This window comes from Borostomias antarcticus (assembly GCF_949987555.1).
Source record: "Borostomias antarcticus genome assembly, chromosome: 6".
In the NCBI taxonomy this organism is placed as follows: Eukaryota; Metazoa; Chordata; class Actinopteri; order Stomiiformes; family Stomiidae; genus Borostomias; species Borostomias antarcticus.
In genome coordinates, this window is record NC_140239.1 from 12,145,137 (window position 1) to 12,172,723 (window position 27,587).

At 44.5% G+C, this 27,587-nt stretch overlaps 1 protein-coding gene across 3 annotated transcripts; it reads right to left on the reverse strand.

The window, feature by feature from the left end:
* On the reverse strand, positions 1–26,807 carry ark2cb (arkadia (RNF111) C-terminal like ring finger ubiquitin ligase 2Cb; the record flags this gene model as incomplete). Of its 3 annotated transcripts, none has more annotated exons than XM_084440269.1 (8): positions 1–118; positions 829–926; positions 1,463–1,558; positions 8,650–8,754; positions 9,819–9,948; positions 20,937–21,050; positions 22,241–22,565; positions 26,747–26,807. In XM_084440269.1, the coding sequence occupies 8 exons, from the start codon at positions 26,805–26,807 to the stop codon at positions 1–3; spliced, it is 1,047 nt and encodes a 348-aa protein (XP_084296395.1). The 3 variants fall into 3 exon arrangements, with proteins under 3 accessions (XP_084296395.1, XP_084296394.1, XP_084296393.1); XM_084440268.1 differs by having other exon boundaries at positions 20,937–21,053; XM_084440267.1 differs by having other exon boundaries at positions 20,937–21,039; positions 22,215–22,565.
* Positions 26,808–27,587: the final 780 nt, after the last annotated feature.

The following is a 27,587-nucleotide window of genomic DNA, read 5'->3' on the forward strand; positions in this document are numbered from 1 at the left end:
TCAACTGTCCGGCGTCAGCTGGGTCTCAATGTCCACCCTGCATATGGGGCATTTCCTACTGGTGGCCAGCCATTGGTCCACACACGCCTGGTGGAAGAGGTGCATGCAGGGTAATCTCCTGACGGGGAGAAGAGGGAGGAGAGTTACGTGAATCAGCAACGGAAGACCTTCATACAGAAGAATGGTGATTGGTCACTCAGTGTCACTCAGGAAGACCTTCATACAACATGGTCATTAGTCTCTCAGTGTAACATTATGATGACGTTAGTTTCGGTTTGGAGTATCGGGACAAAAAACGAATAGTCTACTCCGATTACTGAACTGAGCTCCAAATACCAACCTACTGAACGAATAGAGGAATACTCAAATTACTCTGGCACCCTAGTGATAGTGTGTCAGCAGCTCCACAAATCACACAGTCTGGATTGAGAGGCATAAGCACACAGTTTCTCATAGAGTTGCAGACTCACAGTGACCAAACCACTGCTGCTCTTCAGCACTCTGGATGACAGGGTTAAGGGTAGGGTTTCAAAATTCTGTGAATATTTGCAAACTTCCAATGTGAATTAACAGGAATTTATGGAAAATAGAATTTATTCCTGTTAATTCTCATAGATTTCTGGTTTATTCCAGTTAATTCCCATTAATTCCCTTACATTTCCACTGGGAATTCTGGGAAGTTTGTTAATATTCACAGAATTTTTCCCACCCTATTTGGGGGTCAATTTTGTTTCAGTTCCATCAATTCAGAATTGTATCTCAGATAGTTGAAGGGGATGAGCAGAAGTGAGCCCAGGGTCCGGAGCGGTGCTGGGGGAGGGGCCTCACCTGACATCCTCCCCGTCCTCCAGGATGGACAGACAGATGGTGCACTTCTCCTCCAGCTCCTCATCCTCCACACACACCTTCACATCCTGCAGGATCCTCTGGACATCCCAAGACACACGCATGTATGCACGCACGCACGCACGCACGCACGCACGCACGCACACACACACACACACACACACACACACACACACACCACAATCATTTGTCAGATCAGAGTTTTACTGTAACACTCAGAATACTGTGCTTTGAGTTTGAATACTGATCCCCCTTAAATATGATTTAATGATTTCCCTGGAAACTACTGTATATATTTTATCTATATTTCTAACTATATTTGAGATGTTTTCCCCTCTGTTCTGAATATGAGGGGTGTCTCAGTGTCCTCTCCTCCACACAGCAAGGTTCCTCTACCTTCTTGTACTTGTGAGGGAAGGTGAACCTCTATGTGACTCTACCTTCTTGTACTTGTGAGGGAAGGTGAACCTCTATGTGACTCTACCTTCTTGTACTTGTGAGGGAAGGTGAACCTCTATGTGACTCTACCTTCTTGTACTTGTGAGGGAAGGTGAACCTCTATGTGACTCCACCTTCTTGTACTTGTGAGGGAAGGTGAACCTCTATGTGACTCTACCTTCTTGTACTTGTGAGGGAAGGTGAACCTCTCTATGGTCGTTTGGACGGCTCCTCGGTTCACACTGCCCAGCCTGTCCTCCAGCTGGAGAAGCTCCTGCTCAGAGAGAGAAAGAGAGAGAGAGAGAGAGGAGGGGGGGCAGAGAGAGAGGAGAGGGGCAGAGAGAGAGAGTGAGAGGAGGGGGGGTAGAGAGAGAGGGAGAGAGAAGGGGGGGAGAGAGAGAGAGAAGGGGGGGAGAGAGAAAAGAGAGAGGAGAGAGGGGAAGAGAGAGAGAAAAGAGATAAAGCAGAAAGAGAAAGAGGATTAGGAATGAAACACCCTCTAACCTCAGTCTACCAGGGGTCTCAAACTCGCGGCCCGCGGGCCAATCCGGGCCCACCCCACTCCTCCATCTGGCCCCGCCCCACCCTCCATCCGGCCCTGCCCCACCCTCCATCCGGCCCAGCCCCACCCTCCATCCGGCCCCGCCCCACCCTCCATCCGGCCCCGCCCCACCCTCCATCCGGCCCTGCCCCACCCTCCATCCGGCCCCGCCCCACCCCTCCATCCGGCCCCGCCCCACCCTTCACAAAAGATGGACACAGTATTTTTTCAACCCGAGTTCAATCGAAATGCTACCTGCCTGATATGCAAAAAGTTGTCGTTCTAAAGGAATATAATTTCGAGAGCTATTCATGGAGAGTAGTGAGAGTCGTAGGGAGACAAGAGGAAAAAACGAGCCACACAGCTGAGAGGGCTCATGCCTCAGCAGTCTTTCAAGATAAGTGTCTGGCAGGAAATAGAGTAGTAGCCTACAAATGTATTCAAGTGTCTGGCAAGAAATGGAAACAAACTTTAATAAATGTACAGGTCCAGGGCAGGCTTACAGTAGTGATGCATCTTACAGCTAAAATAGAAAAAACTACAATGTTATGGAAAGGAAAAATGACATTTTCAGAAATATTGCACTTTCTTATAGTTAGTAGTACTTGAAGTTGACATTGAAGTGGCCCTCCTATGAGTTGATGATACCAGCAGTGGCCCCAAGCCAATTAGAGTTTGAGACCCCTGGTCTAGACCTTTTTTTTCTTCTTTTTTTTTTAATGTGACCTTTATTTAATCAGGAAGGGGGGTCTCATTGAGATTAAAAATCTCTTTTACAAGAGGGTCCTGGCCAAGACAGGCAGCAGCACAGAGACACAGTTTCAAAACATAAAAGGGGCTGCATATCTGAAAGCCCTTTTTCCTAGATCAGTTCGCACTCTAGGGAACGTTAGCAAGAACAAGTCTTGGGTGCGTAGACAGTAACCTCCTGTACCTTTATGGAGGATATAGGTTTGTAGGTATGCTGGGAGCAGACCAAGAATAGCCTTATAAATAAGGATATACCAATGGTTCAATCTGTGGGTGGACAAAGCAGACCAGGCCACACAAGCATACAAAGAACAGTGGTGAGTAAGGTTTTTAGAACAGTGGTAAGGTTTTTAGAACAGTGGTGAGTAAGGTGTTGAGAACAGTAGTGAGTAAGGTTTTTAGAACAGTGGTGAGTAAGGTTTTTAGAACAGTAGTGAGTAAGGTTTTTAGAACACTGGTGAGTAAGGTTTTTAGAACAGTGGTGAGTAAGGTTTTTAAAGAACAGTGGTGAGTAAGGTTTTTAGAACAGTGGTGAGTAAGGTTTTTAGAACAGTGGTGAGTAAGGTTTTTAAAGAACAGTGGTGAGTAAGGTTTTTAGGACAGTGGTGAGTAAGGTTTTTAAAGAACAGTAGTGAGTAAGGTTTTTAGAACAGTGGTGAGTAAGGTTTTTAGAACAGTGGTGAGTAAGGTTTTTAGAACAGTGGTGAGTAAGGTTTTTAAAGAACAGTGAAGAGTAAGGTTTTTAACGAACAGTGGTGAGTAAGGTTTTTAAAGAACAGTGGTGAGTAAGGTTTTTAGAACAGTTGTGAGTAAGGTTTTTAGAACTGTGGTGAGTAAGGTTTTTAAAGAACAGTGGTGAGTAAGGTTTTTAAAGAACAGGGGTGAGTAAGGTTTTTAGAACAGTGGTGAGTAAGGTTTTTAAAGAACAGTGATGAGTAAGGTTTTTAAAGAACAGTGGTGAGTAAGGTTTTTAGAAGAGTGGTGAGTAAGGTTTTTAAAGAACAGTGGTGAGTAAGGTTTTTAGAACAGTGATGAGTAAGGTTTTTAGAACAGTGGTGAGTAAGGTTTTTAGAACAGTGGTGGGTACGGTTTTTAAAGAACAGTGGTGAGTAAGGTTTTTAGAACAGTGGTGAGTAAGGTTTTTAAAGAACAGTGGTGAGTAAGGTTTTTCGAACAGTGGTGAGTAAGGTTTTTAGAACAGTGGTGAGTAAGGTTTTTAGAACAGTGGTGAGTAAGGTTTTTAACATGTGTGATAAATATCAGTGCTCCATGGTAGGTGTCCAGTGAGTGAAGGCAGTGAGAAGATGTGTGCATGTATAAAACATCACCATAGTCCAGCATAGACATAAAAGTTGCTGCAACCAGTCTCTTTTTAGCCTCTAAAGAAAAACATGCCTTGTTTCTAAAATAAAATCTCAATTTCACCTTAAGTTTCTTTACAAGTGTGAATGTGTGGTTTAAAAGAAAGCAAATCATCAATTAAAATTCCAAGGTATTTGTACTCAGGTACAGTCTCGATCTCTGATCCCTGAAAGGAAGTGATAGGTGGGAGATTCAGTGGCTTAGACTTTGCCTTGGAGAAAAACATGAGTTTTGTTTTATCAGCATTTAAAACAAGTTTAAGGTCTACCAGGGTACGTTGTAAGACATCAAAAGCAAGTTGTAGCTGAGAAAGAGCTTGGTTTGGAGTAGGAGCAGAGCAGTATATCACCGTGTCATCAGCATATAAATGGAACTTGGCATTGGGAACATTTTGATCTAGACTGTTGATATATATAATAAAGAGTAATGGTCCCAAGACCTAACCTTGAGGCACACCTTTCTGCCTGTACACATTGAGATCTGCCAGATAGATAATTCTCAAACCAACAGATAGCTTTAACTGATAGTCCTACACTAGCAGCTTTTGCATCATTATTTTATGATCTACAGTATCAAAGATAAATCAATAAAAAGCACTGCACAATGCTGCTTGTTGTCTAAGGCTTCAATAAAATCATTAACTAACTTTAAGGCCGCTGTCACTGTACTGTGTTTTTTCCTAAAACCTGATTGAAAATTAGATAAGATGCTGTGAGAAGACAAAAACTCCTTAAAGTTGCACTGAAACGGACGTTTGAGATCATCTAACTTCCGTAGTTTGACGTATTTCCGATGCAAACAAGCTATGAGGGTGGGACATATGTTAAGAGGAACTTGATTGGAACATTGACAAGTGGACAGGTTTTAAGAACTTTAGAGAGATTCGATAGAAGGATAGCGTTGATTGACGGGTGGATGTCGTGAGATTATTGGCCTAAAATCTAAGGTACCTGTTGTCGTCACTGCACGTGACCGTTTTCCAGGAAGTAAGAAATTATATACTTTGATATAATATATTGATATATAATATAGAATTAATCAATAAATTAATACATTAATTTTTAGATATAATATTTTTGGCATACATCGTTGAATAGGTGAACACTATGACTAACTAGAAAGTACATTTCCTGGAGAAAATGTGAGGTGGGCTAGCTGCTGCAGCTGTATGTAACAGCTACTGCTAGAAATACTACGGACCAGGCAATCTCCATGCACCCACCGGCGAAGACCGTGCGTCTCTAGCCCACTCAGGGGCTGAGTTGTGGGGTCTGTGGCGTGGACAGTGGCATGGTGGTGAGACTCCGCCCCCTCAGGTCAGATCTGGTCGAGGACAGTGTACCCCTCTCCGGGCCACATACCCGCCCGCACTGGTGAAGACCATGTGTCTCTAGCCCAATCAGGGGCTGAGTTGTGGGGCCCGTGGCGTGGTGGTGAGACTCCGCCCCCTCAGGTCAGAGCTGGTCGAGGACAGTGTACCCCTCTCCGGGCCACCTATCCGCCCGCACCGGTGAAGACCATGTGTCTCTAGCCCACTCGGGCTGAGTTGTGGGGCCGTGGCGTGGATAGTGGCGTGGGGGTGAGACTCCGCCCCCTCAGGTCAGAGCCAGTCAGGGACAGTGTAGCCCTCTCCGGGCCACCTACCTGACTCAACCGGTGCAGACCGTGTGTCTCTAGCCCACTCAGGGGCTGAGTTGTGGGGCCCGTGGCGTGGATAGTGGCGTGCTGGTTAGGCCCCGCCCCCTTGGGTCACAGCTAGTCGCGGACAGTACAGTGACCTCTGGGCAATTTCAATGCATCCACCAATGAAGACTGTGTCTCTAGCCCACTCAAGAGTTGAGTTGTGGGGCCCGTGGCGTGGATAGTGGCGTGGTGATGAGACTCCACCCCCTCAGGTCAGAGCCAGTCGGGGCCAGTGTACCCCTCTCCGGGCCACCTACCTGACTCCACCATGAAGACCTCCGGGCAGTCTCCTTGCACCCACTGGTGAAGACTGTGTGTCTCTAGCTCAATCAGGGTGTGAGTTGTGGGGACTATGGCGTGGTGGCGAGACCACCACGCCACCACGAAGAGAAAGAAAGAAAGAAAGAAAGAAAGAAAGAAAGAAAGAAAGAAAGAAAGAAAGAAAGAAAGAAAGAAAGAAAGAAAGAAAGAGAGAAAGAAACAAGGAAGGATGGAAGTAAGGAAGAAAGGATGGAAGGAAGGAAGGAAGGAAGGAAGGAAGGATGGAAGGATGGATGGAAGGATGGATGGAAGGATGGAAGGAAGGATGGAAGGAAGCAAGGATGGAAGGAAGCAAGGATGGAAGGATGGAAGGAAGGAAGGATGCAAGGAAGGAAGGAAGGATGGATGAAAGAAAGATACAAAGTAAGAAAGATGGATGGATGGATGAAAGAAAGAAAGATGGATGGATGGATGAAAGAAAGAAGGATGGATGAAAGAAAGAAAGAAAGAAAGAAAGAAAGAAAGAAAGAAAGAAGGATGGATGGATGGATGGATGGATGGATGGATGGATGAAAGAAAGAAAGAAAGAAAGAAAGATAGAAAGAAGGATGGATGGATGGATGGATGAAAGAAAAAGAAGGAAGGATGGAAGGAAGGAAGGATGGAAGGAAGGAAGGATGGAAGGAAGGAAGGAAGGAAGGAAGGAAGGAAAGAAAGGAAGGAAGGAAGGAAGGATGGATGGATGGAAGGAAGGAAGGAAGGATGGAAGGAAGGAAAGAAGGAAGGATGGAAGGATGGATGGAAAGGAAGGAAGGAAGGAAGGAAGGAAGGAAGGAAGGAAGGGAAGAAAGGATGGATGGAGGGAAGGAAGGAAGGAAAGAAGGATGGAAGGAAGGAAGTGAATGAATGAATATGAATGCTACCACAATAGTCATAAAGGGTGCCTGTACAGAGAGCATGCACGTGTCCCCAAATTCAAATCCCAACTGACACTGTGAGCATCCTCTCATTCACTTCAATGGAAAGGCATGTTGGCTTCAGACAGCTCTCTCTCAAAAAGTATAAATGTCACAGCCTAGATATTGACACCGTAGGAATCCTGAGAAAATGCTGAACATTTTAGGATATGATATGTCCATGTAGCTTAAAAACTGTAGGCATGGCGACGTGTTAGAAAAAGGGTAAAAATGCAAAATTAGCAGCTCAAAAGGTAGAGTGTGGGCCCATACGTTTCAATGGGGAGCGCAGTTGCCGAACAAATCGTCATACAGTGAAAACTACAAGTCACACGGCTTAGATACTTATATTGTACGAATCAGCACAGTTATGGGAACGTTTCGATATATAATATGTGTATGAGCTGTTAAAACTGTAGGCATAGCGACAAGTTAGAAAAAGAGTTAAAATGCAAAATTAGTAGCTCAAAAGCTAGAGGGCGTTGCCATACGTTTCAATGAGGAGCGCAGTTGCCGAACAAATCGTCACACAGCGAAAACTATAAGTCACACAGCTTAGATACTTATATTGTACGAATCAGCACAGTTGTGTGAATGTTTTGATGTATAATATGTGTGTGAGCTTTCAAAACTGTAGGAGTGCCAGCAGTTTACAAATTGTGTGAATATTTTCAAAGCAACAGCTGCCACCACTCTAAAAACATAATGATACTGAACATTCCACCAGCAGTTTCAATGGCACAAAAATTACTATTAAAAGTTAAATTACTAAAAAACTATAAAAAATATAAAAAATCTGAATACATCCGGGAAACAGCTAAAGACGATGAACATTTTAAAGTTTGAATGAAGTTTCTAGCACAAAGTATGAAGAAGTAGTTAAGGGCCAAAAAACTGGGGAGAATAATAATAATAATAATAATAATAATAAAGAAAGAAATAGTGGGAATATCACAAGTTGGGCTAGCTTTTACAAGCTAGCCCACCTAATTATGTGAACCAAAATGGGACAGAATGCTTTTTTCATTTCAGTTCGACTTTTCACTGACTAGGGATTCTAGAACTTTCACCAGGGTGGACAATTTAGAAATGGGCCTATAATTATTTAGACAGTAGGGTCTCCCCCTTTTAGTAGGGGAAGAACAAAAGCAGATTTCCATATAAGGGGAATTTCACTTGTGTCTAGGAAGAGATTAAAAAGTTGTGTCAGAGGTGACACAATAAAAGCGGCCACTAGTTTAAGCAAGTAAGGCTCCATTTTATCTGGGCCGGCCGATTTGCAAGCATCTAGAAGTTTAAGGGCTTTACGCACCTCCAGGGTTGTAATTGGGTTAAAAGAAAAGGCTTGACCCACTGTAACATGACCATCAGAATGCGTGCCAAGGTCACCTCATTTGAGAGCTTAGGGCTGACGTGAGTAGACTGTGTAGACGGAGTGCTAGCTCCAAACCTTTTAGCTGACTTTGATTGTCCTGACTGGTGTTTTTTCTGTGTGTCCCCGCCAGGACTAAGAGGGCCAACCCCCGCGAGGCACGGCTGCCGGGAGGGGACGACTGAGGGGAGACAGCGTCCCTGTTGTTTGATTGTTTGGACCCAGAACCCTTCTTCTCTTGTTTTTTGTTTTTTACCCTCAATAAAATGCCCATCTGTGCATGAGAACAGTGACCCCCGTCTCCTCCCATTTGTGTGCGTCCCACCTGGCCTCGCCTGGTTCCCAGTGTGTGCGTATGGGTGTGCGTGTGTGCGCGCGTGCATATGGGTGTGTGTGTACTGTGTGTGTGTGCGTGTGTGTGTGCGTGTGTGTGTGCGTACCTCGTAGCTCTCTCTGACAGCGGAGGCGTGGCGGGAGGGGGTGAGGCTGTGCAGGGCCAGCAGGTGCAGCTGGGGGTAGGGGTAGTTCCTGATCTCATGGACCACCTGGTGAACACACACACACCAGGATCAACCATTGTGTCTTGTGTGTGTGCGTGTAGTGTGTATGAGGCTATTGTGTTGCTTATTTCATGTCTTTGTTTCTAGTATTCACAGGGGTTTTTGTTAGAGAGACCTACTATAGGTCTCAGAAGCTCCCCTATTTTAATTAAGGAGTGAATTCAAAGTCATCTTCTGTTCTGTTATTATCTATATCTGAACACCTCTACGACTGAACACTTACTCTCCTTGTTGAGTTTCTGAGAAATGTATATTTTCTGCTTGAACTGTCAGAATCTCCTGCCTGTCCCTCGCTACCAGGCAAACCAACACATCTGTGTGAAACCCAGCACCTACGTGGCATGAATACTAACTAGGCTGTGTCCAAGAGAGATAGAATGATTACACAGAGAATACATTTTAGTCATTTAGCAGACGCTATCCACATAAATACACTGGCTCCCTGTAGCAGCTCGCATCCAGCTTAAAACTCTGGCACTAGCCTACAGGGCAATGAAAGGAACCTCCCTCCTACCTCCAGATCATAGTCAAACCCTACACCCCCTCCCGATTGCTACGCTCTGCTACCTCAGGGCGACTGGTTGCCCCGTCACTGAGGCCTCTGCGGTCGATTGACACGGTCACGGCTCTTCTCTGTCCTGGCCCCGCAGTGGTGGAACGATGTCCATCTTTCGCCACAGGCTCAAAACTCATCTCTTCAAGAAGTACTACAACGATCCTCCCTCCTAAGCACCTTAAGCAATGTATTTTTGTTTGCTATTCTTGCACTTTGCCTTCAGCACTAGATTATGCTCTTATTCACTTGTTTTAGAAAGGAGATGCACTTGTGAGTTCTGGTGAGTAGTACTACATTGACCACCTATATTAAATGCAATTATTCTAAGTCGTTTTGAATAAAAGCGTCTGCTGAATGACTAAATGAACCGGCTGTACATCCCAGTGATCATCAACAAAGCCTTCTAGAAGAACAAGTGACAGCATTCACAGTGTTAGTGAAAAGAAGAGAATACTATATAAGACAGAGTAAAACCAGACAATGTTGAGCTCACCACTTGTGTTGAGGCATTGTTCCTGGGGAAGTGGTGCATCCTGGGAGAAGTCAGGTAGTGTTGGTAGTGTTGTTGCAGGGGGTGGATGTGGTACTGGTGTGGGGGCAGCCCCGCGTCTACACTCAGGTCCCTGGTCTCACACACACACACACACACACACACACACACACACACACACACACACACACACACACACACACACACACACACACACACACACACACACACACACACACACACACACACACACACACACACACACACACACACACAGGGATAGTATAGAGAAGAACGTGTCAGAGATGTTATACATTCAAATTCTATTTAGTACTACTGCTGCACTGGGAGGCAGAGAGAGTGAGAGAGAGAGAGAAAAAGAGAGAGAGAGAGAGAGAGAGTGTATATGTATGAGGGGCCGTTTAGGCCATAAATAATGAAACACTTGTACGCTTACTAGTGAAACACTTGTACGCTTACTAGTGAAACACTTGTATGCTTACTACTGAAACACTTGTACGTACATACATACTCTTGACACTTGTACGCTTACTACTGAAACACTTGTACGCTTACTAGTGAAACACTTGTATGCTTACTACTGAAACACTTGTACGTACATACATACTCTGACACTTGTACGCTTACTAGTGAAACACTTGTACGCTTACTTGTGAAACACTTGTACGCTTACTACTGAAACACTTGTACGTACATACATACTCTGACACTTGTACGCTTACTAGTGAAACACTTGTACGCTTACTAGTGAAACACTTGTACGCTTACTAGTGAAACACTTGTACGTACATACATACTCTGACACTTGTACGCTTACTAGTGAAACACTTGTACGCTTACTAGTGAAACACTTGTATGCTTACTACTGAAACACTTGTACGTACATACATACTCTTGACACTTGTACGCTTACTACTGAAACACTTGTACGCTTACTAGTGAAACACTTGTATGCTTACTACTGAAACACTTGTACGTACATACATACTCTGACACTTGTACGCTTACTAGTGAAACACTTGTACGCTTACTTGTGAAACACTTGTACGCTTACTACTGAAACACTTGTACGTACATACATACTCTGACACTTGTACGCTTACTAGTGAAACACTTGTACGCTTACTAGTGAAACACTTGTACGCTTACTACTGAAACACTTGTACGTACATACATACTCTGACACTTGTACGCTTACTAGTGAAACACTTGTACGCTTACTAGTGAAACACTTGTACGCTTACTACTGAAACACTTGTACGTACATACATACTCTGACACTTGTACGCTTACTACTGAAACACTTGTACGCTTACTACTGAAACACTTGTACGTACATACATACTCTGTAAACCTAAAATTATGAAATAGAACACTGCAATGTATGTTCTTACATGTAGATGTGCAAGTATTTCAATAGTACGTATACAAGAAATCTCAGTAGCACGTACAAGTAATTTCACTAGTATGCATACACAAAATCTCACTAGCATACGGAAGGTACTTCAGTAACACCGGGAGGCGCCACACGAGGCGGGAAGAAAGGGGTCTCGTTTTGAACATCGATTTCCATCTATGCAGTGAACAGTGATCCAGGATGGCAGCGAGCAGTCGCGTTACCGCTGAGGCTATGTCCCTCATACAAAATTTACTTGGCTCTCCTACACTTATTGATTCTCTTTCAAACTCTATATCGCCTACACTACTGACAAATACGGCTACAGCCGCCATCAACTCTGAAATAAGGAGTCTGTACCAACCTGGTTCCAGCAGCATGCAAAACGCACCTGCTTCAGGCACTCCCCGCTTTGAAACGAGGGCGACCTTCAGCTCTTGGAAAAGCAAATCAAGAAAAAGGTATGGAGAACTGTCGGGGTACTTGGGTCGTTGTTTAAGAGAGCTGAGGCGACATAATATGGAGAACAAAGATAAAATAAAGTTATTGTGTTAACGTTATGCAATATGCAACCAGACTACACGGTTAACATTATCTTGAATGCAACTCGTCTCAGCTAGCTAACGTTTACTACTAACGTTAGCCTTGCGCATTTACAATATCGTGCTAGCACTAACTAGGCTTGCTAACGTTATGTTATATGAGTTAGAATGTGGCCCGAATCATAACGTTATATTTAACACGAACAAAGTGGGGAACACAAACAAATATTACTGTTTCTCAATGCGTTCGGGTTTAATATGTAACGTTAGTGTGTGGACCACATTCAACCCAGTAGCTAGCCTAGCTACTGTAGTAGTGGTAGTAGTAGACTAGCTACTACTGGCTAGCTAGCTACTGGGTGAGAGAGGGCGGGAGAGAGAACCGAGATGCTGCCACTAAACCAACGTTGTCTTACTGTACGGTACATTACGTGATTTATTACAGAATACAAGTGATTCATGAGGCACAAACTAAATGTGTTTATTGGCGTAGCACTAGCTATTCATAGCTATTTACAGTGTGGAACAGGCCATGTCATTTAACGTTAGTTTTGTGATAGTGATTTGATATGAAATATAGCAACACGTCATTGCCTACAAACTAACCTAACGTTACTTAGATAACTGTTAATTAACCTTAACTTAATATGTCTTGGTAACATTATTACATGTCTTGATGGTTTCATTACTGTAATTATGCCTACTTGTTTAACAGACAGAAAACGCCATTCTATCGGACCTTCAACAAGGACGTTATTTTGCTGCTTGGACCTACAGACGACGTCGTAGTGAAGCAGAAGAAGAAGCAGTTGTTGTATGAATTGGGGCACATCTTGAATGCTTTTGAGTTTGACAAGTCCTGGGACCAAGGAACTGTCCTCCGTCAGATTCGTGATGCTTTTAAGGGGAAAATTCCCAGTGATGTGAGGTAGGTAACATGATAGAATTGCCACTGCCAGACTTCCCTATGCAGTAACGTTATATTTAGAGCCCCTGTTGTGTTGAGCACCATACATTGATGTTTTGTCCTGTCCTGTGTACTATGAAAGGGGCCATACAATTTGTAATATTTTAATGATCACGTGTACTGTAAGCGTAATATAGGGTTGGTTGGGAAAAGATGAGATAGATTAGATACATCCATCTCTGTCTATGCATTTTATAATATAATGTGATACTTTCTCAAGCCTTATGGTTGTGGCAACATTAATCTGTAAGGAATTGGGTCCATCATCTTATAATGGCAAATCACTGATAACTCATATGTGTTGTGCTTAGTTTTGAAGTACTGATGGCTTGTGGCAACAAGTTGATCGCACCAGTGTTGAGGGACGGCCAGGAACTCAGTGCCAGTATAATTCACAAAATACTCAAGTTTAAGGCTCTATATGTGAGGCCCTCCAGACCACTTGTGGTAGGTGCTAGACTTAGAAAGTAATCCAGTATTCCATATACAACTGTTATTCATTTTGAAAGTTGCATATGCTATGACTACAATGTACAACTGCAGGACGGTACATTGTACAGCATTTCATGTCACCTTTACAACACCTTTGTTTGAGATAAACTACTTTATAGTAAATGATACAACCCTAACTGCAGTCAATTCTATCAATTTTAAGTCTGAAAATTCAGATGGAAGTTGCTGCAAGGAGGATGAGGAGGTAGACATGGTGCCGTCAGTCACCACCAGAGCAAGAGCAAGGCAGTCATCTTACCATCTGGCATCTGTGACTACCGCTCCAACCAGCCTTACATCTGTGACCACCGCTCCAACCAGCCTTACATCTGTGACCGCCGCTCCAACCAGCCTTCCATCTGTGACCACCGCTCCAACCAGCCTTCCATCTGTGACCACCGCTCCAACCAGCCTTCCATCTGTGACCACCGCTCCAACCAGCCTTCCATCTGTGACCACCGCTCCAACCAGCCTTACATCTGTGACCACCGCTCCTGCAGGTCTTGATCCAAACAGCAACCTGCCATCAACCAGCAACCTCACAGATTACAGAGCGTATCTTAGTGTTATCAATGTGTCATCTGAAGATGAGGAAGAAGATGATGCACTGTATGTTACCTTGATCAACAGCATGGAAGATCAGATGTGAGTAATATTGCCTTTAAAGGAATACTCAATCGATTTAGTGCACATGATTCATTCCTCAAATGTATTCCTTTCAATTATGAAAATAATCTTTCTGTTTTCAATCACAGTAGTCTAAGCAAGCTTAAAGGGACAATCAGTGATTTCTACTCCCATCTAGTGGTGAAATCGTATATTGTATCGTGCTCTGGTACGGTGGTCTGCGCTTATCAAAAATCTCACGCTGACGCCTCACGCTGGCAACTCAATGCAAAACGCGATTTACCTAGTGTAGTGGGCCCGATCGGCACCCGTATTTTAAAGATGGCGGAATATACAGAGCGCGAGAGACGCTATGTATTTATAAATGATTATTTATAGGCTTACGCGAATTGGTCGGTTTATTGAGACAGGTCATTAGACGTGGTTAAGGACATATTTATTAATGAAAACTTCGTTTTTTGCTGATTAATAGACGGAATAAATCCCTGATTGTCCCTTTAAATAGCAATCATGCAACTTTTCCTCTACAGTATTATGAGGTCATTTATATACTCATGGTTGGATGCTGGAACTGTGATCTAATCATATTTTTTTATGTTGACTTTCAGAAAGGAAAGCTCATCTGTGCCGCCTGTTCAGGATATTTTAGTCGTGCTGGCTCAAAAAATCAACAACAACTTCACCAATCGGTTCAACATAAATCGTGCTGCTGTTCTGGATGGTGCCGTTCGGGGCTTCAGGAGAATCACCTTTGACCCCACACACAGGATCAGGGTCAAATTCTCAGACGATAAAGGAACGGTGGAAGAAGGTGTGGATCTTGGGGGTCCGAGACGAGAGTTCCTGCGACTGCTCACTGAAGCTTTAGCTCAGTCTGAGATGTTTGAGGGAACAGAAGGGAGCCTGAACCTCGCTCTTGATGCATCAGGTACAGTATGTCTTATTTGTGGTTTTAATGAAATAATGATATACCCTGTAAAATAGGTTGTGGCTTCCACTCAATTTTGTGTGAAGCTCAGTGGCATTAAAGACCAACTTTGTGACTTGGTTAACTTGTTTGCTTGTATTTCACCGAGACAATATGGGACTTAAAGTGATTTCCATGGCAGCAGTTGAAAAGTTATGCACATACTACCTAAATTATCTCTCTCGCTCTCCCTCAGCTGTCAGAGAAGACCGATATTTTGTCGCCGGAACTGCTATTGCAGTCAGTCTGGTGCATGGAGGACCCTCACCAAATTTCTTGTCCAACACATTGTTTAACTGCATAGTTTTGGGGCCAGAGAAATGTAGACCAAACCTGGGGGACATCGCCGATTCTGAACTCCGTGACAAAATCCAAAAGGTTTGTGGCATTAAAAGATTTTGTTTAGTCTATGCTCAGAAAATGTTTTTTTGTAAGAATGTGTTCTGTGTCTTACCATTTGTGCTCCTCATCCATCAAAATGGATCAGTTTCTGTCTGTTACTGTATTATGCATCTGCCACATGATTGTGTACTGTATGTGATGAAGTGCCCAGGTTGGGTTCATTGGACTGAAGTATAATTGAAAGTTTTATTCGCCATAAAATCAGTATATAGTCCACTTGTCCTTACAGTGAAATATTACATTTATCATGTGGGACCATCATCGTTGCAATTGTGTTTTTTTTGTGAGGCAAGCAGTCAACCTCCCACTGCAGTGTTGTAGATGTGTGAGAAAACATGATTGTCACTTTATATGTTCTTCACATTGCTTCATTGGTGGGGAACAGTAAGTCAACTGTTTATTTTGTTATGAATCAGATGTTTCTTTTTTAATGTAAATCATTCAGATTTCAGAATCATCAACTCTGGAGCAACTCATCCAGTCAACTGAACCTCTCCTCGACTATCTCGCCAATGCTGGCTGTCTGAAGCCACTGAGAAGTGTTGAAGACAAGGATAGACTTGTAGAAGATGTCTTGATGTTTCAAGTGATCAATCGAGTCCGTGGACCATTTGAAAGGTATTGTAAATGTAGTTAAGTTGAGAATCTTGTTTGATGTCTTAACACATGCAAAAAACCAACTCTTAATTGGACCACTTTTCCTCTCATACTGTCATTTAGGTTCAAAGATGGGTTAAAAACCCTTGGAGTCCTGGCGGAGATCCAGATGCATCCCGAGTCGTTCAGAGCCCTGATGTGCTATAATCCAGAGCCCCTCACCGCTGACCAGGTGGATGATCTGTTCCAGATCAGGTGGTCTGAGCAGGGGAGCAACCAGAGAAGAGCAGAGGAATCCGTAGTTGCTTTCTGGAGGGACTATTTACAAGATGTTGAAGGTGTGTATTATATCAGAAAGAAACTAATTTGCTCTTGTAAGGAAATTAGGGATACAGATATCGGTATCGGGCCTGAGAGCATGCTCATGTACTTGTACTCATAAAAATGTACCAATACTCTATAACCGATACCAAAGTCTCGGTATCAGCAAGTACATAAAAGTAAGTACCGTAATTTCCGGACTATAAGCCGCTACTTTTTTCCCATGCCTTGAACCCTGCGGCCTATACAACGGTGCGGCTAATCTATGAATTTTTACAGCTAACGGCCACAAGGGGGCGTTCTAAATCTATGGATTTTACCGGTCCACCACCTTACACCTCATCCTGATATACAGCGAGCGAGCGGACCGGTGTTGTGCCATTTTTACACTCCCCGCAGAATCACACTCCCCTCCGGGGGAACGCGCATTGAGCCAGGCGGGGAGAGACTGCCGGGATCGGGGCCCGGAGGTCTGGTCCTCTAAGCGGGGGGAAAGAGCCGGGATCGGGGCCCGGAGGTCTGGTCCTCTAAGCGGGGGGAGAGCCTGGATCGTGGCCCGGAGGTCTGGTCTCCTAAGCGGGGGGAGAGAGCCGGGATCGAGCCTATTGCGGAGGGGAGTGTGATTCTGCAGGGAGTGTGAAAAAGGCACAACACCGGCAACGAAATCATGTGCGAAACGGTCCTCATATGCAGCGTTGCGATTTTATCGCGGGTATATTCCAAACCAATCAAATTAACTAGGGGTGTGAACAAACTTCTAGTATTGTTTAGCGGTTGGACATGCCGCTAAATGGATTTGTCTAAAACGGCCACAATCAAACGGTCGTTATTCTTAAGAGTTTTTTTTCAAGAGGGAAAGTATTCTTTGACACAAAAGAGATCTTCTGCTTTCTGATTGGCTGCCGCCGGTCGACACCAGAAAGCGGCGCCGCAAAAGTTGAACTATTCTCAACTTTTGCGGCGCCGCTTTTTGTTGCCGCCGCCGCTCGCCGCCCCCGTCCCAGCGGCATCGCTGCTGGACGCCCAATGTGCAGTGCAGTGTGAATTGGGCGTAAAGGCTTGTCCTTACTGCAGCAGCGTGGGTTACAATCCGGCGTCCGCACTTTGCTGCATGTCTTCCCCTCTCCCTCTCCCACCTTTCCTGTCTGTCCTTATACTGTACTATCCCCAAGAAATGCCCTAATAAATATCTATAGAAAAAGTAAGTACTACTAAGTGTATAATCGTGTATGTATTTCGTCTGTCTCATTCATATTTTCACAGAGGAAGGTGGATCAGAGAAGCTTGGGGACATCCTCGCATTTGCATCTGGATCTGATAGAGTACCTCCAATCGGCTTCTCTCCCCAGCCATCTCTCAAAATTCTTCATGGAGCAGAAAAGTTCCCTGTTGCCAACACATGCATCAACTGCCTTCAGCTACCTATCTACAGCACATACAATGGTTTTAAGAGCAACATGGACTTTGCCATTAGAAACACTCAGGGTTTTGGGAAGGCATAGATAGTGAAAGACAAAATGTGTGTATATGCATGGGAGGATCAGGGACTGGGGTCGAAGCAGAAAATTGTTAATGAGATTGACGAATGTAGCCTACATCTGTCAATGAAACAAGATCAAATGAAAATTTGATATAAAACGAAAAAGGAAATAGGACTAGACGTACATTAAAAAGGCAGACGTACATTTATAAAGGCAAATTGGAACTGAGATGTTTTATATGTATAGATATGATACATAGAGCAATGGTTAATTGTTAACAACAGAACGTTTATCTGTGTTTGTGTTCACAGGGTGATGCCGGTGAGTATATTGGCTAGCGCAAGCGTAGGACTAATTAATTGCTGAATCGCTTCATTCGCTTAGTCCTCGAGGTTGTCTTGCTTGCAAAAAATGTAACAGAGATAAAAATAAATCAATTCCATGATTTCCATCATCCATTAATGGGTCAAATAATTGTTGGATTTCTTGCATGGTGCTGTTGCTGACATGAACACCATTTTCAGGAACCTCAACACTATTCCTGCTCGCCACTGCAGGTAGTGGTTCATCACCAGGGACAAAACGCTCCTCAATCTGAAACACACCACCTATAGCTGTGTTGTTGCTTCCAACATATCTGACAATCCCTCTATGCCACAACTGCAACGGGGTTTGGCCTCCTTGTGTAGAAAGTCCGTGGTTATTCCATTGGTTCTGGAATTCCCTCACTGCCCTTTGAACCCGAGGTAAATAAATGTAATGAAGACAAAATAAATGAAGATCACAAAGAGAATCTAGGATATTCTCATTTTCCATAAAAGTAAATAAGTCAGAGAAGTAATATGAAACTACCCGGTTTAATTCTGCCCACAGCCTCTCGATTCTTTGGTTGTGTACACTGCGCCCCATTATCATGCTTCCTCTATTTAATCCTCTACTGTTCAACATAAATCTTGCAACCTCAATATTTTCCCTCCCATGATCACTGCGTACTCTTGAAGGCAGTCCATAGTCAGATACGCCATGCAGAAAGAGGTTCATAACACTTGATGCCCTGTTGTTGTTGAGGCACTGAAGGTATATGATGGTGCGACTGTACCCATCTACACAGCCATGGAACACCATTCTCCATCGCACCAATTTATGGTTCCCGTCAATATGCCTGTGATAAAAGAAATAAGTGACAGCTGTTAGAATACTGAAAAAAGACTCAGATAATAATAATGTTGGTAAATAATATAGGCCTACACAAATGTAGGCTATTATTCTACGGTTTGTTGAGGTCTCTGGGACAGGCTATTGTAATAGGCTACATTCACGAATGCTTAGTGTAACAGGCCTATAGGCTAGCCTATATTTAGAAGTTTTCCTCCCTAAGATAGAAGGTAATACATTTACTAATTGCAATAGTCAAATATCAAGAATATTCCAAATGCTCTAGTCTAGCCTACTTGTTTAGGCTATTATCTTGTTAGATCACAATTATGCTGCAAGCTCAGCAAGAAGACATGTCGATGGGCCATTACAGCAAACATACCATAACTCGTTTGGAGTTTGCACACTGTAAACCCTTCGGCGGATGGCTTGACTGCGTCTTAATGACCTTCCGACGGGATCAACCTCCTGCAGAATTTGGCGAATCCTCCAGCGCTGGACCCGGATTCCGCGTGCCCGTAGACTTCCAATAATGTACCTCTCACCAGCATTCGGGGTACTCGTGGAAATGTCCCTTATGGTTGTTTTCAATTCGTCATTGGTTAATGTTGTGTATTCCAATGGTCTGATGCCTAGACGTTGCCTATGTCGGAACACAGTACGACGGCTGATACCAAAAAATGAAGCGATTCCCTGCCAATTAAACCCGAGTCCAATGCACTGGTTAAATTGTTCAGTTGTTAAATTGTATCGTGGACGTCCCGGAAGCCCGTTACTGGTTGTCGGTGGAGCCAGGGGAAGGGTGTTTTGTTGACCTCGTCTTGTTCTAAAGTCTTCAATAATCAGATTAAAACAACGGCATATTGACTGTACAAAAAGAGCAGTCTCTCCATCAGGTCCATCCCTTGAGCGAACAATAGCCAACATAGAATTTAGGGTAATGGTGTGGCTTTCCAGGTCTCTAAAGCACCTCTCTTCCGTGTTTTGCTGGACGTCCTCGACGCATAGCAGCACCCGATTAAAAAAAGCAACGATGTCATCGCGAGTGGCAATCACTAATAAAGTCTGCAAACTAATCAAAATAAATAGAAGTTGCACCTTCATATTGATTAAATTAAAGTTTGTAACGCGCACCTATAGCCTATTCACCTAACGTTGGCCTGACAGAGGCTTAATCCCGGTGTGACTGGAGTAGGCTAGGCCAAGTAGGCTTAAACACTGTATAGATGGAGACCGATGTTCAAAACGAGACCCCTTTCATCCCGCCTCGTGTGGCGCCTTCCGGTGTTACTGAAGTACCTTCCGTATGCTAGTGAGATTTCGTGTATGCATACTAGTGAAATTACTTGTACGTGCTACTGAGATTTCTTGTATACGTACTATTGAAATACTTGCACATCTACATGTAAGAACATACATTGCAGTGTTCTATTTCATAATTTTAGGTTTACAGAGTATGTATGTACGTACAAGTGTTTCAGTAGTAAGCGTACAAGTGTTTCAGTAGTAAGCGTACAAGTGTCAGAGTATGTATGTACGTACAAGTGTTTCAGTAGTAAGCGTACAAGTGTTTCACTAGTAAGCGTACAAGTGTTTCACTAGTAAGCGTACAAGTGTCAGAGTATGTATGTACGTACAAGTGTTTCAGTAGTAAGCGTACAAGTGTTTCACTAGTAAGCGTACAAGTGTTTCACTAGTAAGCGTACAAGTGTCAGAGTATGTATGTACGTACAAGTGTTTCAGTAGTAAGCGTACAAGTGTTTCACAAGTAAGCGTACAAGTGTTTCACTAGTAAGCGTACAAGTGTCAGAGTATGTATGTACGTACAAGTGTTTCAGTAGTAAGCATACAAGTGTTTCACTAGTAAGCGTACAAGTGTTTCAGTAGTAAGCGTACAAGTGTCAAGAGTATGTATGTACGTACAAGTGTTTCAGTAGTAAGCATACAAGTGTTTCACTAGTAAGCGTACAAGTGTTTCACTAGTAAGCGTACAAGTGTTTCATTATTTATGGCCTAAACGGCCCCTCATATATATGCATTTGTGTGTGTGTAGGTACAGTGTGTGTGTGTGTGTGTGTGTGTGTATGTATATGTGTGTGTGTGTGTATGTGTGTGTACGTATGTGTGTGTATGTATGAGCGTGTGCGTCTTACCAGTCAGTGCCCTCTGCCAGGTAGCGGGGGTGCTGGACCACCGGCTGGGCGGGGACATGGAGGGGCGGGGCGAACTCCAACCCAGGCCGGAGGGGAACTCTGTCTGGGGTGCGTCTGCTGGAGAACACACACACACACACACACACACACACAGACGAGTTACACTTACTGTCCTCATCCTGGATTTAACCAACACACCTTTAAGCCCTTAACTGGCCTTTATCTTATATCAAGTTATTCACACACACACACACACACTCTCTCTCTCTCTCTCTCTCACACACACACACACACTCTCTCTCTCTCGCTCTCTCACACACACACACACACACACACACTCACTCTCTCTCATACACTCTCTCTCTCACACACACACTCTCTCTTTCTCTCTCACACACACACTCTCTCTCTCTCTCTTTCTCTCTCACACACACACACACACACACACATCCATACAAGACATGCAAAACACAACAATGGCTACTTATAAATATTGAGTAAAGGGTAGAGTTTTATGTGCACAGTTTTATGTGCATTTAACGAGACCTGAGACCTCTGAATCTGAGACGGCCTCTGTTCAACAGACGGAGTCTGTTCAACACAGAAACGTCACAACAGCTGAAGCTCCACCGGGTTTTACTGGGCTAAGGTTGGTCGAAACGTAGTCTCTCTTCAGACTCAGATATTACGTTGAATCGCTGCGCTCCGCATACTACTGTACATAATAGAGTCTGTGCCACTTCGCTGCTAAAGCTGGTATTCTGAGGGCGTATCGACAGGTCAAAATTGAAAGAGTGACAGGTCTCCACAGCAAATGAGAGACGCTAACCCAGGATGGGCAGGGAATATCTATGGGTAGGATCGCCTGATCGCGAAAGTCGTTACTGATTGGTTTCGCAGGGATTCCTGCGAAACCAATGAATTAACAGGATTTGAGTACCAGATTTTTGCATAAAGTGTCTCAGACCCATATAGAGATCTGCAGCATGCAGTAACGTAGTTAGCGTAGCTTACATAGTGTAGTAGCGAAATAACTCTCATGGGTCTGGCGTTGAGACTAGTCGAAACGTTTTTGGCACAATAAAACCTGGTGGAGGAGCAGCAGCTGTTGTGTTGACTGTTCTGTTTTGAAGCGTTGGCGATTTGTCCTGCAGCAGCGCTGAACGGCCTTGCGTAACCTTTTCATTTCACCTGGTCCATCACACGGCCCGGGACCAGTTCCTCAGCGCACCTGACCCACTCACTCACCAGGACCAGGCAGGGTCAAGCTAGGAGGACTGGGCCGTGGCCTGGCGCTGGCGTACCTGGAGGTCGGGACGATGTGTCGGTGCTGGGCCTCCAGGAGGTGCTGCTGGAGGAGGTATTGCTGGTGTAAGGCCTGAGGTAGGAAGGGTGGGGCAGGGGGCAGGTCCTGGAACGGGGGCGCGGGCATGGCTGGGTTGAGTGGCGGGTGGAGCTGGGGGGCATGCTGGTGCCCCGGGGGAGGGGCCAGGTGGGGGCTGAGGCCCGACTGCGGCGGCCCAGGGTGGGGCATGGTGAAGTCCATGGACAGCGGGGTTTGGGGGCCTAGCTGGAAGTGCCGGCACGAGGTAGCATGGCTGTGCTGCTGCTGCCGGTTAAAGTGGGACCCTGTGGGAACAGACAGCGCTGGTCAGAGGTGGGGGTGGGGGTGGGGAGGGGCGAGGCTAGAATTAAAATGTGTGTGAAATGTGGGTGGGGTGTCATCTTTGCAACAAAAAAAGCCCTAACTCTTACCTAGAGAGTTAAAAACAAAACCCTTCAAGAGAATAGAATGACTCTTTAGGCGCTGCCAGGGGCGGGAGCGTGAGGCTTCTGTGAATGGATGGTGTCTGGTCTGGGTTTGGCCCTGTGGTGGTGAGGGGGTGGTGAATGGATGGTATCTGGTCTGGGTTTGGCCCTGTGGTGGTGGGGTGGGGGGTGAATGGATGGTGTCTGGTCTGGGTTTGGCCCTGTGGTGGTGGGGGGGGGAGGGGTGGTGAATGGATGGTGTGTGGTCTGGGTTTGGCCCTGTGGTGGTGATGGGGGGGGGGGTGAATGGATGGTGTCTGGTCTGGGTTTGGCCCTGTGGTGGTGGAGGGGGGGGGGGGTGGTGAATGGAAGGTGTCTGGTCTGGGTTTGGCCTTGTGGTGGTGGGGGGGGTGGTGAATGGATGGTGTCTGGTCTGTGTTTGGCCCTGTGGTCTTGGGGGGGGGGGGGGGGGGGTGAATGGATGGTGTCTGGTCTGGGTTTGGCCCTGTGGTGGTGGGGGGGGGGGGGGTGGTGAATGGATGGTGTCTGAGCCGTCTTGTCTGGGTTTGGCCTTGTGGTGGGGGGTGGGGGGGTGTGGTTCTCACCTCGGTATCCACACCTCGGTGTGTCCTTGGCAAAGCGCTGGACCTGGTCTGTGTATTGGGAGTGCTTCAGTCATACTGTGTGCATTATGGGGAGTTGGCACTCTTAGTAGCAGGATACAAAGAAAATCTGTTTGTAGTTACATTTTATCTTTAAATTCCCTTTTACTAACGGGTTTGCTTCGACTTGCGTTGTTTCACATCTGACGTGTCTGTCTGTCTTTGTCTGTCTGTCTGAACTCACTGTTTCACATAGGACCAGATCTGAGGATCGATATCTATCTCTACTTACACTCCGCCAGGACCCAAAACACATCTAGCATCCTGGCTCTCTCTCTCTCTGACAGTCTCTCTCATATCACTACCCGGCGCTCTCCCGTCCCCCACGGCTGTGGGGAAACAGCTTGAATGTGCTACGTGCCAGCTGCTCGCTGCTGGTCTAACCCAGCTCCTCGCTGCTCCTGCTGGTCTAACCCAGCTCCTCGCTGCTCCTGCTGGTCTAACCACAGATATTTGGCAGCTGAGGGGAGCTGGCAGAGAGAAGCAGACAGCCCAGCTCTGCCGCTGTGTTCCACGCTGCTCAGCTCTTAATACTGCTCTCTAGCACACACACACACACACACACACACACACACACACACACACACACGCACACACACACACACACACACACGGAGAGCCTCCACAAAGAAAGGACTTCAGGAAAAAGAGAACAAAAAAAACGTTACCTAGGCGCTAGCTGGCCCTTTCAAAAAATCGAATCTTCCTCACAGAACTCTATGCGGCCTGAAGCCAAAACGGAATGAGGAGCTTATGAGTTATATACAAGACCAGCAACCACTCTAAGGCTCTCCTCTCTCTGTGTACCTAAAATTAAACCTGGTTTGGTGTTTGTTGAGAGGGTTACATAAGAATGTTCAGATGGGGACAGCTCAGAGCTCCAGGAACCATGAACAGGCCTTCTACATTGCATTTACTTGGAGGGGAGACTTGAAAGGTGCATTGCCTCAGAGCAATGGTGTGGAAATACTAGTCTAATGAATTTGCTGTGAGGGTATTGCTGATTAGGATTTCACAGATCATATTTCAGGCTTTGAGTATCAAATCATCAATTAATCAGACAACAGCCCAGCCAGGTGCCTCCGGTCCAAGGCTCTGTCACTGCGCGGCGCTCTTTCAAGTGTCCCCGTTAAACAATCACCATGAATGACAGCAGATAGACTGAGGGCTTGTGATGAGAGAAGCGAGGAGGTTGTCTATCTCTGTCACAGTGGGAGAGGAGGTGGGGGAGGGGTGGAGGGAGGGGGTTCAGGTTGGGACAATAAATGGAAATCAGCAAGAAGCACACTGAAGGTTAGGAAAAATACTAGATTCTTTATTGAAAAATATTAGTTATATGGAATTTGTTTTTTTTGTAATAATATACTACTACTACTAATAATAATAATAACAAATACCATGCAACAAAAATAAACAACAGACTGAAGGCAAGGCCCACCATGCTCCATTTAGGGTTAAAAAGAACAAAAGCAGCATCCAATGAGAAGACGTGGCTTACAGCACATGATTACAGTAGAGCAGGGTACATCTTTACTACAGAAAGATTACATTGGAATTTACGATTCAATGTAAAGAAAAACAACAAAATCATGAATCAATAACGTGACCATGCATTGAGAGAGTTTCTATTACCAGAGGGTAGAGAGAGACCACAACCAAACAATAAAAAGATGTTGTTATTCTACTAGAGGATTTTTCTGTAGCAGTGCAGGAGATAGGCATCCCTGTGAAATGGATAGCATTTTGGATTTTTGTTGTCGTTGCTTTTTGTTAGTGGGGAGGATTCTGGAAAGTGATGAACCACCAGTGAGCGTCTGCTTGCTTTGCACTATAGCAGCCTTAGCATGGCTTGGTTCTGACATCAGCAGGCCAGACAGTTTGATTGGTTGGTTCTGACATCAACAGGCCAGACAGTTTGATTGGTCTAAATGTGCAGGAGGAACAGGGGGTTACACAAATGGAAACAGGTCGTAGTGCCCCAGGTGCATTATACATTCTGGTTTGTTGTTGTTTTGCTGTTATTGACAATATTTTTCATTTGATGCTACAGGCCTAATGCTATAAGACGATGCCATGTCCGGTCAAATTAAATATGACACGCATCCCCTTCTGAATCACATTTACCAATTACAGCTCATTTATCCCAATCATCAGGACTTGTACAATGCACCTTCAGAGAATAAAATAAGAGCGGGGCCAAATACTGGTGTTCAGCACAATTATTTTGAGTTCATGCAAAATGTATCCACTTAACAGGAATTTACAGCATGTTTTCTATAAAACTGGATGGGAGGCACACAATGACATTCAACTGGATCTCTACAGAGCGAGGATGGGTTCACTACAGCAACTTGACAGGAACAAACACAGAGCCGTTGTGCTTTAGGTGTTAGCTAGCTTTTAGTCCGTTTCACATTAAAATAGTCTATGGCTTAATACATTCTTGGGGCTTTTTAATACAAATGTGTCGTCTTCTGATGGAGAGAGAAATGGAAGGGTTCACGACAGAGCTAGATGCAGAGAGCAGGCAGAGGACACGCCACACCACACAGCAGCAGATGATCATTAGCTACACAATGGGGCGACAAAGATCTGATAAATGCTGAATGTAGAGCCAGCCTCGATACTATGAAACAGGAAATAAGAACAGAAATAAAAGCACAATGAAGTCATTAATGCCACTGTATGAAATTAATATGTTACACTGTAGCTGAATAAATAATGGTTATTGGTTGTGCTTGAAGGCCGTGTTTAATTAGCTTTGCTGACAAGGAAATGCCAATTGGAACCTGGTTTGCCTTTTGATTACGACGTGCTTGGCTAGAAATAAAGATATTCCTCTAACTTGCTTTAGCCAATTGACTTGCTAGTCGTTTAATGTAGCAGTATTTGCTACTTTGCATTGCAGCTGTAAGGCATAAATAAATGAATTCCTATAACGTTAGTGGGTCGTTTTCGACAGCGCTAGCTACCTTGTGATCTTCAAATGACATCATCCAGGGATTATAGCAAAACAACTTCTCCCCCTGGCTAATGCTAAACAGCAGCACGGCAAGCTAAGCTAATGCTAGCTAACATTAACCTTCAAACGCTTTCATACAATTAGCCGTCCAAGTGGTGTAATTAATGTAGTCTCCAAATCAGAAATGTTGTCTACAAATCTCGTAAACTTTTAGATAATAATTAGCCAGTCAGCCAGCAGCAGGCACATCAAACCTGATAGTGAGTCTTGAAACGACTAGCTCGGCAGCTATGTAGCTAGCACGGATAACTAGAGCTAGCTTGCTATCTAGGGTAATTTCGGCCAGGCTGAGGTTTATCTGGCAGCTGCAGTGGAATATTAAGATAAACAGGGCACGGCTGAATGCATAAATAAAAATCAAGTAAAAAGAGAAATACCTCTATTTCTTACTGAGCCGAATACAGGTAGAACCAGATATCCGACATGCACTAAAACCATCCTTGGATCCGTATCTGTGCCGCTGGGTGTCGAGAGACGGAATAGCCCATGCGGAAGGTCCGTGTTTAGTGTCCTGGTTAGAGGCTACATCCAAGCGGCTGAGCTGTAGCCTAGCGAGCCAAGTGAGAACCACCACTGACAGCTGCTGCCGCTCCGCTCACACAAAGCGACGACGACAGACCTGTAGTTTTAGGTCCTACCCGAAGGGGGCGCTATGGTACCACGCATTGCATATTATTATTATTATTCAATAACTTTATTAAACATTAGACTTTTCTTTATAATAATAATGATACTACATTTTATTTGTTATATATATATAACATTTATTTTCCTGCATTTTATATATATATATATGATAATTATTTTCCAGCAGTTAGATAGTTAGTGTCATATACAATCACATATAAAAGAGGTGGGGAAGAGGTGGGGAAAAAAACAAATAACAAAAGAGAGAGGAATCCTTGGGATTTTCATACATTTCAGAAATAAGATATAATGACACAGCTCCTTGTGAAATATGTAGAAATTCCTCAGAAATTCGGTTGAGCTTTCAGGGACCTAAAGGACCTATCTTTTTTGTATTTAAAAAAAAATAAAAAAATGTACCAAACAAAAATGCCAATATTGACATTACAGATCAGAAACCTATTCTTATATACCACACATTGCATTTATACGAACTACTCCTCCACTCCGGCAGAGAGCAGAGGTGTTTTGCAGTGTCATATTTCCATCTCGCCTGGCATAAAACGAAGAAGCTCATTTCAGCCATTACTT